Source organism: Aythya ferina (assembly GCF_964211825.1).
Source record: "Aythya ferina genome assembly, chromosome: 14".
NCBI lineage: Eukaryota > Metazoa > Chordata > Aves > Anseriformes > Anatidae > Aythya > Aythya ferina.
Window position 1 is genome coordinate 16,013,861 of NC_140312.1, and position 19,171 is coordinate 16,033,031.

Sequence of the window (19,171 nt, forward strand, 5' to 3'; positions counted from 1 at the left end):
AAAGCTTCAACAGTACTTTAAATATATTCAATGAAGTGCATGCATCATGAGTTCCTTCTCATATTGCTAGGCATAAATGGATAAAACCTCGTACCAAGAAAGGTTCCGTTTTATGCCAGTATCCTGCAGATGTGAAACAACATCAGAAAGTGAATTTCTCTTGAAATACAAATTCTTGTTACTTCCTCTTCAAGATGAATACCTAGCAGGTTATTGATCTGCCTCTGAAGGACACAGCTTTTATTATGTAGGCAACCGCTGCTGGGCACAAGCGTGAGGAATTAATGATGGTTTTGTAAGTGTCCACACCGTGGTGCTGAACCAGTGGGGCAACTGTCAATCTATATGATAATACATCCCAAAACTTCATAAAGTCAGTGATGTGAAAAAACATTGATTTTTGAGCTAACCAGGAGAGCAAGACTAAAAAGTTTACTGAAGTTAACACCTCTGTGTATATGATAGTTGTTCCATACTAGCATGATTTTTTTAAACAATCAAACATAAATGCTTATCATAAGAACCTTGCCAAGTAAAAATGAATTCCACACACTAGTTTGTTTCTTGCATGCTCTTTTATCATGTCCTCCTTTCTTTTATTAACATCATTGTTAGAAAGATTACCTGTTCAAAATGGATTCACTGCACTGTATTTCAAATTACTCAGTAATTCATTTACTCTTTGGAGGAAAACGAAATGCAAGCAAACAGACTCATTCTTTCATCAACATCTGCAACACTATGCAAGTAGGTCCTGAGATTAAATTTTCTCAGACAAAAGGTGTGGCATGGTGCTTCCAGAGAAGTAGAGACAAACTGCCAATCATCTACAGATACTTGAATTCATGCTGTAGAAATAAATTCTAATTGTTCCGTAATGCCAGAATTTAATTAGTCAGTTTTTTATTTTATTTGACATAATGCACAGGGGCCTTATCAAAACTATACTGAAGTCAATGGAAATTGTCCTATTTTCTGTGAATGGCACTAATTAATTAACCAGTCAGGTTTTTTTTTTCAAAATACTGGCTTCCTTGTATCCACTCATGCTAGTAAAAATACGTTTCCTCTTTGGTTTTGATGAAGAAATATATCCTGCTATGCCTACAGAGAGAAGATATTACTTGAAGATTCTATTTAAATCAGAAAAAAAAATGCTCTTGCAAACAAAATCAATTGCACTTCTCTGAACTATTTTCAATCAATACAGAAAATGTAACTCAGTTTTCCCTTGTTTGCTTTAACAAGCAGTTGCTTGCACTTCCAGTGCCCATCACAGCCCTGCTTTGCTGAAACTGAGACAACTCTCACTGAACATGGGGAGGAGCCTAAAATAAACATGAAAATATCCTCCTCTAAGCAGAGCAATAGTGTGCAACAAATTAAATTTTGTCTTAAGTAATATATGCAGCTGAAAGCTGGTTACACTGGGTAGTATTACCTGCCTGAATAGTTGCTCCAGGGATACAGGGTTAGGGAGATGCCCCTTCACCTTCTCAAAATGGCAAACATCAAACCCTTGAGTTCTTAAGCTAAACTTGCACCTTCATTAGGAGGGAGGACCTTCCCAGGATGCAGAACAAATGGTGGCAAATCCATTCTTAACATTTTTTCCTCTCTAATTTAGTTTAAAAAGATGCGGGCAGAGAAAATCTGCCTAGTAAAAACTTTTATTAGATTGATATGAAGAACATTAATCAGGACTGTATGCATTTGAAAGGTCAGCTGTCTGCATGGAATTTTTCATCAACCACTGGCTAGGTTTTTTGTCACCAATGACTCTTGCATAGTGTAAAGTTTCTTTCTTATGAACTTAATAACCTATGCTAAATATAAGTACTTTGCCTCAGTATGATGCATAGGTTTGCTTTCTAAAAGCCCTTCATACTTATCAGTAAGCAAATAACAAATAAATTTAAAAAAATCAAAACCTCATAAAAAAAACACACAAAATAAATGTGATTGTTACAAAATAGCACCATTGTTACAGCTACTAGCATCTTATAGATTAATAGAAAGCTTCAAGCTTTCTATAAAAATAACATGAGAAACTTTTAAAGAAATTTCTTCCTGTTTCTCATCATTAAGTTTAATTTAATGTACTTGGAGCACAAACTTCTGTGAAAGATAATTGCCTGAACAGTAAATTGTATGATAAAGCAATATATATCAGATTATGTAATATACATGTAAAAAGAGTTTCCTGATATCAATGTCCAAAAAAAAAAAAAAAAGAAAAAAAAAGAAAAAAAAGTGAAATAACCACCTTTGAAGGAACACTCAACTATTTTTCAGTATGATTACATTCTTATGTATGCGCATTAAGAATATATTGAACAAAAGGCCTACCGTTTTCCTCATCTGACTTATTTTCGTTGTCGGAGTCGGTAAGTGTGAGAGCTGAGTTTTCGCGACTTGACAGACCGGAACTTCGCCTGGATTTGATCCCTCTTCCCCACAGCCTGATCGCATGCTCTGGAGACATTCCTCCCTCTGTGTCCGAGTCAGCATCAGAGCCAGTGCTCAAGGAATAGCCTTGGTGGAGTATTCCTATGTCCGAGCAGTAGCCACTTCGATGGGGAGAGGGCTCACAGATTCCTAGCTCTGCAAGGGTGAAGTTTGTTCCTAGAAAGGCAATTACAGAAAACTAAATAATTTAAAATCTTGGGGATCTGATTTAAGTTTCAGAATAACAGAACTTTTTAATTTTTCTTAATTATGATGTGTGCTAAGCCTTTGTAATGAATTGCATAGAGAGATCTCTGGTGCAAAGATCTAGCAAGACTTACCGAAAACACACTGAATACACTTGAAATGGATGAAAAACACAAAACAAGGGTAGATTTTAAGTTACTTATGCCTACTATTTTGACCCCAAATAATTTATCGCTTACATAAAGTTTATGACAAGTGACAGTAACATGACTTGCTTTATGTTACATATCTAACCTTGTATTTGCAGAACCAGAGCCTTAGCTTTGAGGTTTAGCATTTGACTATTCAGAGAGAATCTCTGTTTCTCATGCAAGACATGAGCCTTCCAGAGAGATAGGAATCTTTAGTTCTAACTTCCTATGGTTTCCTATTTCATAGAAAATGAGTACACATTTGGGAAAAGAGTTCACAGAGCCAAGGATCACTTGAAAGAATGCAAATCTATCAGTGATGAAACAGAAATCTTGTCACCATTTTTGCATTTTCATACTGTGTGAGATTGGTAGTTTGAATATCTGCTATAGAAATTGAAACATATCTCAATTATTGTAATTGTTTTCTACCTTTATTCATTGTACTCAATAAGAAAGCATACATTAACACCAGAATCAAGAGGTCACTGGTTTTAAAGGCAAAACTTTCAGGATCAAAATCAAAACAAGACATTTAGCACTTAATAACAACACAGTGGACAGTCATATTTTGAAGGCACATGGAGTTCCCCAGGGTTGTCAGAAAGTATAGACTTGCTGGTTGATTTCTGCTTATGTATTTGCTTCCTACGTGAAAGAACAGGACTGTAAAGAACTGCATGTGGAAATATGCTCTGTCTCTAAGGCTTTCTAGGTTTTTGAAAAGCATACTGATTTCGGCTTCATTACAATGGGCTACAAATGAAAAATCAGGACAGAATGAAGTGACTTGCGGTATAGCTGACAATAATTTAATTCACAGTGAAACTGCATCTGTAGTCTGAGTTTCTACAATGGTATTTTTATTTTGTCCAAAAGTAGTTTATATTTTCTCCTCTTCCCCTATATGTTCACCAGAATGATGCTGTATAATGAAAGTTCATACACTAAGTAAAAAACATACCTAAGTGTCTTCCATTGATAAAGACATATAATCAATTTGGTTATTTACTGAAGTATCACAATTTCTTTCTCAGTTGAGCCAGGACTGGTACACCTCTTTATGTCAGCCCTCTCTGGTCTCATATCCAGCTGTTGAAGTGCTTTGGATACGGGACGCTTTCATAGATCTACAGAAAGTAAAACTAGGCCCTACTTAACTTTTATAGCTATAGCTCATCAGTTAGGGAAGGTGATGGGTTTCTTCTCCTGGAAACCTGAGCTATGTCTTCATCCAGTGATGGCTAGACAGGAACAACGAGCACAAGGAGAGGGAAGGCATGCTTTCCTTCACCCCTGGGTTAACCAGTACATGGGCCAGCAGCAACACAGTGGCCAAAAAGTAACACTGACTGGATGCTTCTAGCAAAACAAAGCATTCATTCGCAATATATAAAAATAGTACACAAAAGGCTGTCATTAAAAAAATGTCAGCTCTTATCAACACCCAATTATACCAAACACTCTTAGTCAGGAGTACATTTTAACTTGCTTTCCAATTTCTAATCCAGTAATCATAAATTCAGTGGTTTATTCATCAGGAATGAACTGAACAGTCCTAAGTATGAGCCTAAGTGCACATCAATCCAGAGTTTTATTGTTGTTTAAAAGAACCCTGCCATGAAATTTGGAAGAAATAACTATTTTTAAAAGAAAGTGTGAAACTTCATCAGGTGCAATTTCAGTAGAACATATTTAACCAAAATAGCTAATGAGAATCTTGGTTTTGCCATATTAGCAGGCCAAAGTTAGTCAAAAAAAAAAAAAAAAAAAAAGTCACTATCAACCCAAAATATAAAATATTTATAGAAAAGAATGTGAACTGCAACCTACTAGCACTACACTTTCATGCCCACGCAGGTAAAGTGCATGCTGACATTAGAAACACATCATGAAAGTGAAGCTTTTAAAGTTTTCTTGTGGCATAAATATCTACAAATACACATCAGTTATGAATATATTAGCTTAATTAAGCTGTTTTACATACTTGGTAAAACAATTTAATGATATTCTGTAGAATTTAACAGCCATTAGAAGCCCAGAAAATTTCACTCTGATTAGCATTCTGTATTGGCATAAAAAATCTAACTATAACATCTGATGCAAAAAGTAATCTTTAGAGAAATTCTTACTTCGTCTGAGGAAAATGGTAATGGCACTGCAAGTGGAAGGTAAATACAGTAGTTATGGAACTCGTCCATCCATTAGAGCTTTGTGATGTGAGAATCTAACAGCTTCCAGAAACATTGATACAAAAATTTGAAAACTGACCAACTTTAAATGTAACAGAACTGGATCGGATCAACTCAAGAACAGGAATGGAACCAGCCTACTTACTGAGCCTCTGGAGAAGGATATTCCATCCTGCTTCTCAGAAATTTCCTCACAGTCTTACAAAAGAGTATCTCAAGCATACCTACTGTAGACACAAAGTATCCCAGAGAGTCCCCACTCCAGCAAAAAATATTCTTCTCACATGGACTCTGTATTTATACCTATCTATACCTGTGTGTTTGTATATATATATATATAAATACATGTATATACAAATAAATATAAATATATACATGTATGTATAAATATATACATACATACAGGTATAGATAGGTATAAATACAGATACATATATATATACACACACCTTCACTCTCATTCATTTTACTTGAAAATCTGATGAAAACGTTAGAGAAGCATTACAATTATGTTCTCTACACCTTTTCTTGATCTGGATTGTGTTCTCCTATGTGTCTAATTTCCCTAAAACCGTTCATATCTCTTGAAGAACATATGGACTGCTTTCAATTTGATAATATTTTCTTGCTTGCGCAGCCACAATTGCACATTAAGGGATTCATGGCATTAGTAGACCACTGCTGTAAATTCAGATGGAGGATAAGTTTGGCTCTGGAGGCGCTGATATCATTTATCCAACAATTCATAACAGAAAGAATCCTACTATTGCTTTGGAATAAAGTATCTTCACACAAACAATGAGAAAATACCAAATCCCTTCCATACTTTCATGCCCAGTGGTGCTGACTGAATGCTTCCTGCTGGGATCCTGCTGGCAGCAGGGTCACCACGAACAAGGGCAGCCTTCCTCTCCCCAGTTCCAGTACAAACCACAGCCCCTGGATGCTGGTGCGAGGAAACTCAAACCAAGCCTGACCCAGGGATCCAGCATCTCCCTCTAGAAGCATCTTCCTCATGGCTCCACAAGAAATTAGGAGACCAAGCAAATCAAGACCTCAAAGAACAAAACCCAGGCATTCACAGAGGGAATGTTGTGCATTCACAAAGGGAAACCCAAACCATGAGCTGAAGTGCACTACTAGCAGCCAAAGCAGATAGATGGTTTCTTAGTGTTATATACCACATGCTGTCTCTGGGGCTTGTGAGTAACTCTTGGGAGCTGAGAGCTTCATTTGTGAAGCAGGGCTGAGACGTGAAGCTGGGATCCATTCTTGCACATTCTGAACCTAAAGGTGTTTTCTTTCAAATTCTTGTAGCATCTACTACATTGCTGGTGGCACTAAGTGAAAAGAGCTAAATAACATCTGATCCTTATTGATTGAAAAGAAAGAAATCTTTCCCTTGAAGACAACACCACCAAAAAAAAAAGTTTTTTAAAAAAGTGTTTTTGTTTGCCTTTTTGTATGTAACGGAGCTTACTAGCTTCCATTCCCATTCCCTTCATCCCCACCTGCAAAAATCACTAGACCATATCCCTTAAAGAAAGGCAGTTAATACCATCTGCTCCCTTAAGGCTTGCATAATCTCTGATGCAAAAATAGATTGGTAGTGTACAGGTTTAGAAGTGTAATATAATGTTGTATACTTCATCATCATGCCCATAATCTACATGCTGTGAGTAGTCTCTCAATAGAGTAGAAAAGCTTTGTTTTCCTTTCAATTTATGTATGACTAGTATATCTTTCAAGCTCATTTTCTTTTACAACAATTTACTACATAAGTTATTTAGTATACAAATACTCAATAGAAGTGTGATTAATTCAATGATGTGCAATTCTACTTATTCCAGCTAAGACTAAAAAGCATTACTATAAAGCAAAGGTTATTTTCACCTGACCTCTAGGCAGAGGTCTCATTTGGTTAATTACAAATTATAGGAATTGCCCTTCTGAAGATTAATCTAATCCAGCTGTGATCAGTACAAGATGCCTCAGGGGAAGATATCTGAAACCAGTAATGCAGATATGACAAATTCTCCTTCAACACCAGATCAGCAGTTCAAAACTGGGTTAAGTCTAAAATCAAAAGGATAAATATCACTGACATTCTTTGCTACGAAAATCAATTTACAAGAAGATCAGATTTTTGTTTTGTTTTGTTTTTTACATTTAAGATACTCCATCCTTTGTCAATTTTTTGGCTATCTTAACAGCTACAATGATTTTTGCTGGCATGAGTACCACACTTGAATGCCAATCTGTGGTATATGAAGAGGTCATTCTTTTTAATAAACTCTGATGTTCGCTTCTTAATTTTTTCTCAATTCCGTACACATTCATTCATTATAATGACAGGGAGAACAGATGATTACAAGCTCATTTTTTTATCCACTTATCATATATATTTTTAACATTTACCCTTTTACAGATCTTCCTTATAAGATAAACAACTGCCTTCTTTTTAGTCCTTCTTTGTAATTCACCCATTTCAGTAGCATACTTCTCTCACAATTACCGATCTATCATTATAAGATAAATTCCACCTTTCTGGTGGCTTAAAGATACTTAAATCAGAAGTACATTTTCTGTGCAAAATATAGGAATTTTAACCACCTAACCACAATTAATAGCCTCTGTGACTATTGTGATATTTGCAGGAAACATGCCTGGAAAGTTACCTCTGTTAGCATTATTGATATATCCCACTTCTGAAGAAAATGCAAAATCCAACAGAAAATCACATGGGAAAGATAAGGTCGTCTTTTACTGCGATGCCTCCAAGTAGAGGAAATATTCCATGATTCCAGAGGCCAGGTAAGAAAGAGGAGATACTTGCTATACAACTCATCATTCTACAGCAGGTTTATGGGCTTCTTCTCCCCTTTAAAGCATTCACAATGAGTATTATACAGTATAAACTGAAGTATTTTCCTGGACTCTTTTCCTCACTCTGTATCTATTTTCCCCTAATAGCAGTTCTTTGAGAGCACGGGGAAAGGGGAATATAAGCTCCTGCAGGACAAACACTGCTTGTCAAACTCTAAAACTACTGGAGAACAGTTTCCTTAGAAATTAGAAAATAATAGCAAACGAGCTATACTTAGTTCTAAGTTTTAAAATCCATAGCTAGTGGCTAACAAATGCAGGGCTACCGACATCTGCCTGTTACTGCCTAATAAGAAGATTTGTAGAGGACTTATTTTCGTTTAAGGTTATGAAACTTCTGGGTTTGCTAGTCAGGAAAGTTAAACATTTTATCACTACAGCAATGTGAACTTTAACCACTTAATGATGATAAATCTTACTTTCACAGAGCACGTTTGTGACAAAGACACCAGGAAATGCTTTACCAAGAAACATCTGACTACCCTTGAGGTATTGATGCCCATCTCTGAGGGGCTGTCACACAGACCTTGTGCACACATACACACACGTAATGCCTACTACAATTTAGAAAACATGCACATTGTGAAATTTTGTTAGAATTTCTAACACAGTAGTATTCAGACAACAATTTATTAAATTCAGCAGAAACTGCATGTTTTTCTTAAAAGTGAAACACCTTCTGGCAATCTCAGTCCCTTCTGTAGCAAACTGACTGGCAGCAGCAAACAGAAATCTATATACATATTACAACACATAGTTTGAATTTCAAATATATTTTCTAGCTGCTCTCATCAATGGCAGCAAAATCCTTTAATTGTCTTTTTTATAATCCTCTTTCTGCCTTGCTTCTTTCTGACTCAGAGATCCCCAAGCCTAATACCACGATACAGATGTTTCTCTTTTTGACAGTAAGTCTGGTGACAGTTATTAATAGAGTAGCTACAACTATGCTAAAAAAAATATTAAGGTTTATAAAACCAGGCATCTAACAAGATTTCACTCTAGCTCACAATATTAAATAGTCCTCAGTTCTGCGGTCACATACTATATTTGTAATATACTATATTGTATGTTCAGTGACTGCAGGGTTACTTTCATGTCTTTTATCCTTCCCCATTCAATCTTCATATACCACATAGAGAACACAATATTATTAATTACTTCAATACAATTTTTTGCAGGTGTGCTGAATGTAGTCTCTGAGAACATCTCAAACACTACAAAAGTACCTGCACACCTCCTTGGGAGATGAACTTTTCTTACTCTCATGTAATAGCTTTTAAGCTATGGAAAGAGAGACCAGAGCACACTCTTCCCAGGGCACACACTAGTTCTGGCAACACTCCACCTAAAACTTACCTACAGCGCAGCCCAGGTTAAAATGCAATTCTAGAGGGTAATATTTGACTTTTCAAGGTAGTCATTCAATCACTGTTAACTTCCTAGCTTTTCCAAGCACTGAGGAGGAAGTAAAAGGAGAATAGCTTCACTTACTACAACAGGATGTGTTATTCCTACAGATGTGTCCATTCTGGAGGAGACAGGAGAGTGCAGGCAATTACATAATTCTTAGGGATATGGTTTAGTGGGGACTGTTAGTGTTAGGTCAGAGGTTGGACTCGATGATCTTGAGGTCTCTTCCAACCTAGAAATTCTGTGATTCTGTGATAAGCGAGTGCTGGGTTCTTCTGTGCTCTGTCTGGGCACACTTCTCTTGCTCCTTGCTGAGCAAATGTCAGCAAAAAGAAAGCTCAGAGCAGAGCCCCACAGTCGCTGCCTGTGCTGGGGCCAGGCAGCGAGGCAGCTCCTTGCACACATGCCATCAGCTTTGCAGTCAAACTCCAGAACATTGCAGTGAATTTTTGCAGCTGCAGCTAAGATGCATAGACAGATCACAGCGAAAGCTTTTCCAAACTGAGAATGTCTGATTCAAAGGATGGAAATATATTTTTTTTTAACCTACAAAATGGTCCCATGATGTTTGCACTTTGAGCACAACAGCGTGTTTTCTCTAACGTCATTCTCAGAACTGGTCAGATACTCCTCGTCTGCTTTCCAAACAAATCACCTCTAAGTAGACAGAATTCACAGAAAACTTCAGCCTAAACACTTCAATCTACCAAAGATTTGAGATCTTATTATAAGAAATAGTAGATAAACACAACTATACCTGACACGCTAATATGCATATAAATTCTTCTTTTCTCAAAGCAACTATTGTCTCCTCCATTACTCTGCATATTTCTAATGAAATGTAACGTCTGTCATTTAGAAGGCTATGACTGTTCTGTGATCAAAATCAAAGTAAACACCCACAGGGCTTTCTGGGCTAAACATGCACAATGCATACCTGTGTTTGTATAAGTATGACCCATGTCAGGGATGGCTTCCCGGGCAACCTCCAGCAGAAGGAAAAAAAAAATCTGCTCTGTTTTGGTCTACTCAGTGTCTAGACAGACTATGAGTATGGCCAGTCATTTGACCCAACTCTGATCTGATTTCCTGCATTTTTATTATTTATTTATGTAGTGAAAGTGACAAGAAAACATGAGAAACATTTGATATTTAAGACTACAACAATATGTTTTTGTTTTTGTTTTTTTTTTTTTTTACTTTGTGAACAAGACTGGAAATTCTTCCACAGATCTGATAAAAGACATTTTAGCATTCTGAAATTAGTTGTGCCACATTACTCATGTCAAAAAACATTGACAGAACTACAAAGTTAACACCTGGGCTGTTGTACAGCAGTGAGGACTAGCATAGACGAACTTCCACATCTTAAAAAGACTGAAAACAACCCACAAAACTTGGGGTGGGGTGGGGGTGTGGCACAAATTCTCTTCTTTTCTTCTGTGAAATGGAGCCAACACTTTGCTGTCAAACTGTCATTAACAACGGTCAAAAAGATCCAACTTGCTTCTGCAGTGACAAGTAGTGTATTTGTTGGGATAAAATTTGCACCCATTCCCAGCTGCATATTGTGACACCCCAGCAAGAGCACGGTTATCAATTACGACAATTCCCTTCTTACTATTTTTTCCTTGCACAAAGTAGCAGAGGAAGAACAAAACGTGAAGCTTCATGGCAAAACAAACAATGTTCTTAAACTTCCCAACAAAATTCTGTACACTTCCCAGCTCTAGTGTTTGTTTGTTTGTTTGTTTGTTTTTTGGAAAAAGAAAAAAGAGCTCTAGTTTTCTTTTTCCTCCTATGAAGTGGAATCAGACAACATATTTTCTATTTCCAGTCCAAAATGACTCAACTTCTGGAACGGTTTTGTTACATGTCTGTTTCCTTTTTGGAGATCATGAATTTCTAAATAAAATTCACAACAGAAACACCAAAATTATAAAGAATATACTGCATTCATGTTCATAAAGCCACAGCTACCAGAAAGGAACACAGAAAGAACTATTTTCAAATTGCTTTTTCAAGTTAAACAACATGCACATCAACACCTGACAATATCTCCTGTTACACAGGCAAAGTATCTTCTAACTAAAGGGATACGAACTATGACTCTACAGAAGATGCAAACTTCAAAAAGGACTGTTTTGAAAACAACATAAAGAGAACGAAGTGCTATGCCAACAGAGAGCAGCTAGCATTCAGTACTTACACTGGCTGTCCGTACTTCAGATGTGCAGTTAGGCTCACATGGCATGAAGACACAGACCATGGCACCCACACAATCTAAAATCTCATTTTCTACTTCTACAAAAGGTATTGGTCATTTGCATTCCTGTCTAGCTCACAAAGACACCAGTCTTCTACTGCAAAAGCCATCTTGTTATGTCAGAAATGAACAGATCCCTGGTCTCCAGAAAAAAAATAAAAAAATAATTAAAAAAAACCTCTGTTGTCCATAAATATATAGATATGAGTACCTGTGGATAAGATCACTGTAATCTTCATTGATACATGAATCTGAGTTCAATTATTAGAAAAACCTCTGTGAAAATCTGTAGGAAACTACCAGGGAATAAATTAGCCTGTGATAATTTGCTGAATTCATGCTAAGCCTTTTTATTTTTATGCTGTTAAATCAAGATTTAAAAAGCAACAAAAAATAAACCACTGTTCATGACTTGATAAATAAATTGTTCTCTCAAGGAACAGTACAAGTCAGAGTAATAAGCTTTCATGCCTTCATAACTGTTTAATTGGGAACTCTGGAAAAACCTGAATCAGCTGTCATCACAGATGAAACCTTAATTGTTTTCTTTTATACCTTGCTTCACAAGTTAGGAACATGGATACTCTATATTTTATGAAGGTCCCCAGGCACATATAAAGATTTCTTAGCACTAGCAGCTGTCAGCTGTTTAGTCACAAGGAGCTTCTTCACTGTAAACATCATGTCACCTAGAAATAGTGGCAATAGAAACTGCATCCTGTACAGTAGAGTAAAATAAGTTTAAACCATTACTTGGCTCAGAACTTCAGTGTTTACATTCAGAATAATGTTGCTCATAACGGGTTTCAGCAATGCCAAATATGTCAGCCTTTTAATTCTGTTTTTCTAATCCTGCTAGGAGGACAATCGGAACACTGATGTGATGACTTTGAACAGTGACAAAGAAATCCATCTGAAATGAAATGAAGAATTTCTTTGAAATCTCAAACCCTTTAAATGCAACACCATCTGAATTAAAAAACAAAAAACAACAACAAAAATCCCACCATGTTAAACAAACCCATATGAACTTTATGCCAAACTTAAGAGGCAATGAAATTAAAATCATTTGAGCACTATAATCTTGACAAAAAAACATACATACCAGGTACCAAGGAAAACAGATTAGGTGCTTTGAGACAACATACCTACTACAAAACAGACACAATCACAGTTTCTGGTATTCATCACTTGCATGCATTTTATGAAGAGGTCCGGAAATGTCTTTATTTATTTGATTGAATTATAAATTGCTTTCAGCTTTTCATTTTTAATCCTAGCAAAATAATTAGTTATTTTCACGGCCAGTCAGTTGTGGTGTTACAAATGGAGCAGTTGGCACCAATTCAGATTATTACTGGTCCTGAACTCTGCTACACATGAAATATACACCCTTAATACAGGATTTCTTCTATCTACCAATGACTGTAATTTGTAGACTGAATATACAATTGTGAATGCAGATACCGAGCACATCCTGGCCTTTCTGGCATGTACAATGGCTTCAATGTTATAGGCAATAGTATAGGCACAGCAGATCCACCAGTTCCACTGCTGGAACTTACTGGTCTCACCAGGCTTTCTGCAGAGCTGTGCAAGGAAGAAACACGACCTCCTTCCATGCACCTTTTTTCCTTTCCTACAGTGTATTTTCCACATGCACAAAACATGCTTCTGCTCTTATTGTCTTTTTGCTGTTCACCGTATTCCCAAATGCAACATGTTGATTGTAGCCTGTTGCACTTGGGCGACCGTGCTGGCAGTTGCATGCTGTTCCCAAAATTATCCTCCTGACCTGGGAAACATAGCTCTGCTTGGTTACTGCAATCTGTTTCTCTGTTTATTTATTTTTCCATCTAATTTTTTACCCGTTCCAGTGTTTTAGAATTTTAGCTCCTTATTTTTTAATTTGCATTTAGATTACCCTTTCCCCTGTTCTTCAATGAAGAGAAGTGAAGATTTGTATTATGTGCTAATAAATAGGTCACAGCTTATGTTTTTTCTAACTTTCAGCTGTATGAAACAATGTCTCTGTTTTTATAAAACTCCATTTTAACAACAGGGCTATAGTTATTGCCCTTTTGTTGTCCTTTCCCCCTCCATCTTAGTCTTAGATTTGAAGGACTGCTGGCTTGGACTTTAATTTGGTTAATGACAAGAATCGGACTCAAACGTGCCAAGCAGTAAAAGTTAAGCTCCAAGCATCACGTCAGCACTGAATTTAGCTGGTAACGTTGAGTGACCTTCTGAAGAGGCAGTATCAAAATAACCCAATTACAAGTATGATTTTGTCAAATCATTTATGTGTGGGAAACTGTTGATCCTGATTTTGAAAACTGATTTTCTCCACTAGGTCGTGATAAAAGGACATGGTTTTGCTCTAATTTATAAATGACAATAAATCAAAAAGCCTATTTTAACTAGTATATATATATATTCAACAGAGATTGTAATTACAGTTTTATTTATTGATTGGGAAGGTTTTACAAAGAAAATTTTATTTTTTTTTTCACACCAACTTGAGGTTTTTCCTTTAATTTTACTTCCATGTAGAACACAGATGCAACACAGTGACCGATCTTCTCATTGGTCCCCGTGTCTGGACATTTTTAAAGACAAAAAACATGAAATAAGAAAAAGAGAAATAAAAACAAATTTTTCAACTGTTAGAGGAGTACAAACAAAATCTCAGCGGAGGAATGATTTCCATTTGTCTCACCTAAATGCTGACTCCTCGTGACAATACCTTTAGTATCACCTATAATTCATTAAATCACTGCTTATCAAAGCAAATAGAGAAGGAAATGAAGGAACCATCTATTTAACAGTGTTCCAATCATGACACCTTGAACATAGTGTTCCCTAGGTGACACAGCTTTCCTCCATGGTCTGCTTTATAGAAAGATGTTGAAGAGCTGAATGTATGTATGCATGCATGTTTTTATATTTGTGTATATATATATATATATGTATGTATGTTATGTACATGCATAGCATGGTTAATATTTCAGTAACACCTTAAAGCTGTTCTTAACAGTTCTGACCATTCATGACAACTTAAGTTTTAAAGAAAACAGAGTAAGGTAACTTCAGGATTTGGAGACTGCAAAGATGTTGCAGTTGTGCTTTTGCCTGACTTAGCTACCTCTCTGAACTGCACTGACAAGCAAAGCAAAGGCCAGAGAAGCTCAGCAGACCTCTCCTTACCATGTTTCAGGTATTACCTCACTCCCAGCAACTCATGCAAGTTATCGCTTTCCCCTTGTCTCACATTATTAAGCTTGTGATACATTCCCTTTTCTTAACAGCTTATACTGACGTCTCCCTGCTTGTGTCTGAGTTGCATACAAACAGATACTGTTCTTGCTTCTTCTCTTAGGCTGGAACAATGGAGTTTCCTATTTGGGACTGAGAGGTCACCAGAGGAGAGGCATTTGTCACAGGCTGCTACCTAATTAGTGCAACAGCCCCGAACTTCCTGATGCAGCACACAGCAAACAACAGTAATTGCATCTGAAGTAGATAAAACAAGATGCTGCCTTTGTTTTCCTTCTTCTTCCATTTTTTTTTTAACTCATCCAAAGCACTGTGATCAATAAATGTTTGATAAACATATAAAATTACTATTACTTTAACATTACACGAAAGATGCTGTTACTGCATATTTTTTTCTAGACGTCATGCTTACTGTATTGCTTCTTCCAGAAGGTACATAACTAAGGCTATCAATAAGTAGGTATTCTACCCAAGAACCAGTTGTAATAAACATAGTTTTACTCCCAAACCCTTTTCCTTTGCTTAGCTCTGTATTAAATTTCCCAAGTTTAAAACCAAAACCTTAGTGAGGCATTAACATCAGCAGGTATCACAGTAATCATTTACAAAGAGCCAGACCAAAACCTGTTTCATTTGAAAGAGAGTTACTGTGCAGGTTGCATTATCTGACTATTTTTAACACACGCGTCATCTTACTTTGTAAGAGCCTTTCCTTGCTTCATAAGTGCCTTGCAGATCAGGTGAAACGCACATCTCTCTGATAAAGGTCAAGTATACCTAGGTCTCATCTGATGCCTTTTATTTACTTACTTATTTTGATTTTCTACTTTACAAATTCAAATTATAGCCATCTTTGGGTTTAATGGAGATTAGATTGGACTGTTCATTCATCCTGTATTAGGATTAATTAGGACCATTTTTAACCTACCAACCATTTGCAAAGAAGGATTTTAGGCTAGTTTGCATATTTGCTTTTCAGCTATATGGGTGTTACAGGTGATTTTCAACATAAAAACATGCCTCTTGTGTAAAGAAGTATGGTATGGGTATAGGCAGCACTGAAAACTAGTGGTGGATAAATCACCTCTATCCTGCTTAATGGTTACTTCTGGATGAGAGAGCTTGTCCATTCTGCTCCCATTTTCTTTTTCTGTTATGTGAATACGGACAGAAATACCACGGCTGCGGAGTACTGTTGCGCATTTCCTGCCTGTGGCCTTTCAGTCACTGTCTTATCTGAAAAAAATTGTTTTCTTAATTACTGGTGATGACAGAGTGCATCAGCTAAGCTGGCCAGTAGCTTCAGATGGCTTAAGCTACCGTGACAGGCCCTGGATACTTCACAGATTTATCTATCACTTTCAGAATGATGAACCTCTGATTCAGCTAAGCATATTAAAACATGCCAGCACATCTATTTAAATTTCAGATTTGCGGTTCTCAAAGTCATCTTGTTGCTCTATTTTCTTCTTTGTCATCTCCATAATTGGAAAACTATCCTTGATCTAAGTTCTACAAGTTTCCTTTGCCATGGAAATCAAACACAGCAAATGTTTTATGGCACTTATTTTCTCCTTTGGTAGACTTTTTTTTAATCGGAAATTGGGCAAACAACGTGCGTGGATATGTAATCAAGGGGAAAAACATTCCACCCTATAGTGGGAAAGGTAAAAGAAAGAGTTCCCAATCCAAACCAATGAACAACCCAGATGATTCTAGGAAATCTCTGAGCTGGGAAGTTACAGGAGAAGTCTACAGATAGATAATCAGAAAGGTAGAGTACCAATCAACCAAGTTTCTGTAACTCAATGTAGGAAGTCCACAATGCAGGATCTAGAAATCAGTTATTCAAAGTCAACTCTGTTTGCTGTAGAGGGAAAAGATCCTTTTTTAAGGCAGAAAAATGATCTCCAAAAAATCATTAAATGGCCTAATCATAAGAGGGCCTGATAAATGTTGAAGTAATCATATTCCAGTTGATCATTTTTTAAAAATTACTTATATCTAAGCATACGTTTGGAAAATTAGCCTTTAAGTCAAGCTGCTTTTAAAATTAAATGCAAGATAACATGCATGGACGCAACATACTACGCATCCTCAGGGAGTACTCCCCCAAGTAATGCTTAGGCACACATACTGTGCATGGACCACATACATTCAGAATTTTGCAGTGTGATTTTGCAGGCTGGAGCTCCCCCGTTAGCACTGTAGCCTACATGCTCTCCCTCCCGTGGGACTGGCTGGACTACAGTCACAATCTAGCCACAATTAGTAAAACCTGACTTGAGAGAGAAGGTAGCAGAAAACCTGTGAAACAGTGATGATCAGGCATATGCCCTCCCACTTAGCTTACCCACTGGAACTGTATTAAAATGAGAAAAAAACACTGTCATTTTGTTTCCACTTTACCTATCATTGTCTTTTTTATCTTTGACCTATTTAAAATGACTTCCCTCTTCAGAGTTCTACTGCAGGCACAGCACGCAGCAAATGGGTAATACTGCTGAAAAATTATTTCCATTGCAGGGTAATGTCACTGCTATTCTTTCATCACTTCTTTTATCAGCAAATTGCCCTTTTTTGGAGGGGGGAAAGAACACTACAGAAGTCTGCTTTTATGAATGCCCAAAGCCTTCAAAATTAACAGTGAGAACCTTGTGGTCACTGTATACTGCTGTCTTAAGAGCAGATGTGGCACTGTTGAGTTTTGGTATTAAGTACAGTCTAGCTTCTTTTCAGGCAAAGAACTATTTATCTACTTAACACAGAACATAGCCAACTTTTGTAAGTTTCATATATTACATTTATTTCAAAATGCTTGGCATTATTAATCCTTTTTATATTGTTAATATAAAGATTCTGCTTCAAAACCTTAGAAAACCAGAAAGTTTATTTTTTTTCTCTCTTTTTTGCATTGCATGCACTGATGAACTAGCCTGCTCAGCAAGCATTTAACAGATTAGACACTTGAACATGGTTTCAGGCAATGCTCTCTCATGTTTCTGCGTATTGCCTGATAAACACTTCAAAGTAAACCGCTCATAAATATGAAATGAAAAGCCGAGAAGTCGTTATGCACAGCTTTGAGATACAAATCTCTTTATTCCCCTCTGAAGTGGAGTTTGATTGACATAATGAGTCATAGATCCTGTCCAGGGACACACTGCCTTATCCCCTTTTCCTCAGGAGACAAGGAGTCTTTAAAGAAATCCACTTCAGAACTTTCTGACAGACAGCTACAGAAAAGTTCAACACCACACAAATTTACTGTTTTGTATTAATACCTACTTTAACAACTATGACATGTGTCAGAGATTGATTCCAAATCCACCAACAGGCCCTACACACAAAACTTTTCACAGAGGCCATGGCCTGTGTGCCATGTTACCGCTGATACGGCCTCGCAGGCCCTGGACCTGCAGAGTGAGGACTGGCCTCGGGGGCAGCGAGGACCCACTGGCTCATTACCATGCCATGCACAGCTGTAGGTCCCCTTCGGCAGCATGGTGGACAAGTGACCACACCTCTCCCACAACAGCTATTGCTAAGCCTTTGACAAAGAAAGGGCCAAACCCTTCTGTTTTTCCTAGGCCACTACCCAGTGCCTCGTTCCCTCACGCAAGCAGCTCCACGCTGCAGAAACGGCCCTGGCAGGCTGGTAGCACAGACCCTGCTGCTGCCTGACCCTTCACCTTGCGGTGGGGGGAGAGGAGGCAGCTGGGAGACGCCACCACCCAGAGAAGCCCGTGATGCTAAGCCCCTCCTGAGGAGGCACATTTTCCAGGTACAGACCACCTACGGTCACTCCCTGTACTTCACAGGTCTGTGCTGCGAAGGACCTGCAGGCAAAAAGGGAAAGTCATATCATCCAGCCTGAAAAACCTCCAAAATATTAGCTTTGACATTGTTGTTACTAAATGATACCCATTTGAGAATGAGAAAAAACTATGGCACGTGTAATTGTTTGCTATTGCTATTCCCCAAAAAGCCTACCTTTGAGCCATCACAGTGAAACTGCTCATCAGCAGCGCTATAAACAAAATTATGGAGTAATAAATTGCTACCCTACAACATTACACTCACAACCTGCATTTGTAGTATTTGTGAAGGTTTTTAAAATGAATACAATAAATTTCTGTCTAAATTGGGATGCGACTGCTGGCACTTTATTTGCTGGCCATACCGTATGTATTTAATTATGTCTTTACTGGCTTTCATCAATTGCTACTGTATGTAATAACTGTACATAACGTATGTAAGATCTGCGAGTCACAACTTCACTTCCTTTTGTT

The 19,171-nt window shown here is 37.3% G+C and overlaps 1 protein-coding gene across 4 annotated transcripts in view; it reads right to left on the minus strand.

The window, feature by feature from the left end:
* Positions 1–19,171, minus strand: part of TENM2 (teneurin transmembrane protein 2) — a 1,369,797-nt gene that overhangs the window by 470,140 nt on the left and 880,486 nt on the right. For all 4 annotated transcript variants that reach the window (XM_084535365.1, XM_084535362.1, XM_084535363.1 and 1 more), the window contains one exon: positions 2,350–2,625. In XM_084535365.1, coding sequence (XP_084391491.1) covers positions 2,350–2,625 — 276 coding nt within the window. The remainder of the gene's footprint in view (positions 1–2,349; positions 2,626–19,171) is intronic.